The sequence below is a fragment of the Sinocyclocheilus grahami genome, unplaced genomic scaffold (assembly GCF_001515645.1).
Source record: "Sinocyclocheilus grahami isolate Dianchi unplaced genomic scaffold, SAMN03320097.WGS_v1.1 scaffold1123.1, whole genome shotgun sequence".
Lineage (NCBI taxonomy): Eukaryota > Metazoa > Chordata > Actinopteri > Cypriniformes > Cyprinidae > Sinocyclocheilus > Sinocyclocheilus grahami.
Window position 1 is genome coordinate 340,643 of NW_015506302.1, and position 1,052 is coordinate 341,694.

Sequence of the window (1,052 nt, forward strand, 5' to 3'; positions counted from 1 at the left end):
AGGACTGCAGCTCTCTAGGACCGAACTTGCCTACCCCTGATCTAGTTGAAATGTGTCTGACTCACCAATCTTCTCTTTCGCCACTTTGTAAAACATTTGGGTTGTATATCAGAGTAAATGCCAAAGTAAATGTCAGAGCAGTGCTTGGACTCTTATCAAAGGGGTGGGGAACTCTGTTCTTTATAAACATCTCAACATTATAGTTTGCTTCTATGGGAATCCAGCCAATTTTTAGCTTAAATGGGTCATTGAAGTGAAGTCATATATTAAATGGTAAACTGGTAAAATGATAGTAGTTAATTATTTAATTAATACATTTGTATTTGTAATCAAATGATAAAACTCCTAAAAAGAACCCTAAAGGCTCCTACATCCCAACTGTGTCAGTGGTTAAATGAGGACTTCTGTATCATAGATCTGTTTGTGCACCTAATGGGACCAACACGGCTTAAAATAGAACTGTGCTTACAGTGAATTATTCCTCAGTGCAGAGATAGCAACATCCCACTCAGACTAACCCAAGATTCATTCTCACATTCCACATGGGAAGAGAAGACACATAACCAGCCCTGAGACATCATATGAGCTCACTTTAGACTTGTTATCAGTAGCATTATTGGTAGTTTGGGTTAGCAGTGTCTCTTTGTAGTGGGATACTCTACTGTGATCTGGGAAATTTTGGGCAGATTATTATCCAGCTGGCCTTTCATTTTCTAAATTATCTTTGTATCTCTCTCAGGTGCCTTATTAAATGGCTGGAGGTGAGGAAGGTTTGCCCGCTGTGCAACATGCCCGTCTTGCAGCTGGCGCAGCAGCAGAACATGTCCGAATCTGTGCCCCCTTCGCAGCAGCTTCTGCCCGGAGTGGAGAACCTGGTGTAGCCCCTCCTGTTTCTCCTAAAAATCTGACCACCACTACCATCACACTCACTCCTGTACAGGTACACATTCATATCCAAGGACAGAGTGCAGGATTTGTGCCTGGAGCCACGGTGACCTGTGACCTGCATATGTTCATGTCCTGCCTTGGTGGCTTTAAAAATGATTTTTTTT

General features: G+C 42.3%; 1 protein-coding gene across 4 annotated transcripts in view; it reads left to right on the plus strand.

Annotated features, from left to right (window-relative positions):
• The window catches only part of LOC107567054 (RING finger protein 24-like), a 44,306-nt gene extending 43,260 nt beyond the window's left edge, over positions 1–1,046 (plus strand). For all 4 annotated transcript variants that reach the window (XM_016252650.1, XM_016252651.1, XM_016252649.1 and 1 more), the window contains one exon: positions 740–1,046. In XM_016252650.1, the coding sequence (XP_016108136.1) occupies positions 740–881 (142 nt within the window). In that variant the 3' untranslated portion in view covers positions 882–1,046. The remainder of the gene's footprint in view (positions 1–739) is intronic.
• The last annotated feature ends 6 nt before the right edge of the window (positions 1,047–1,052 follow it).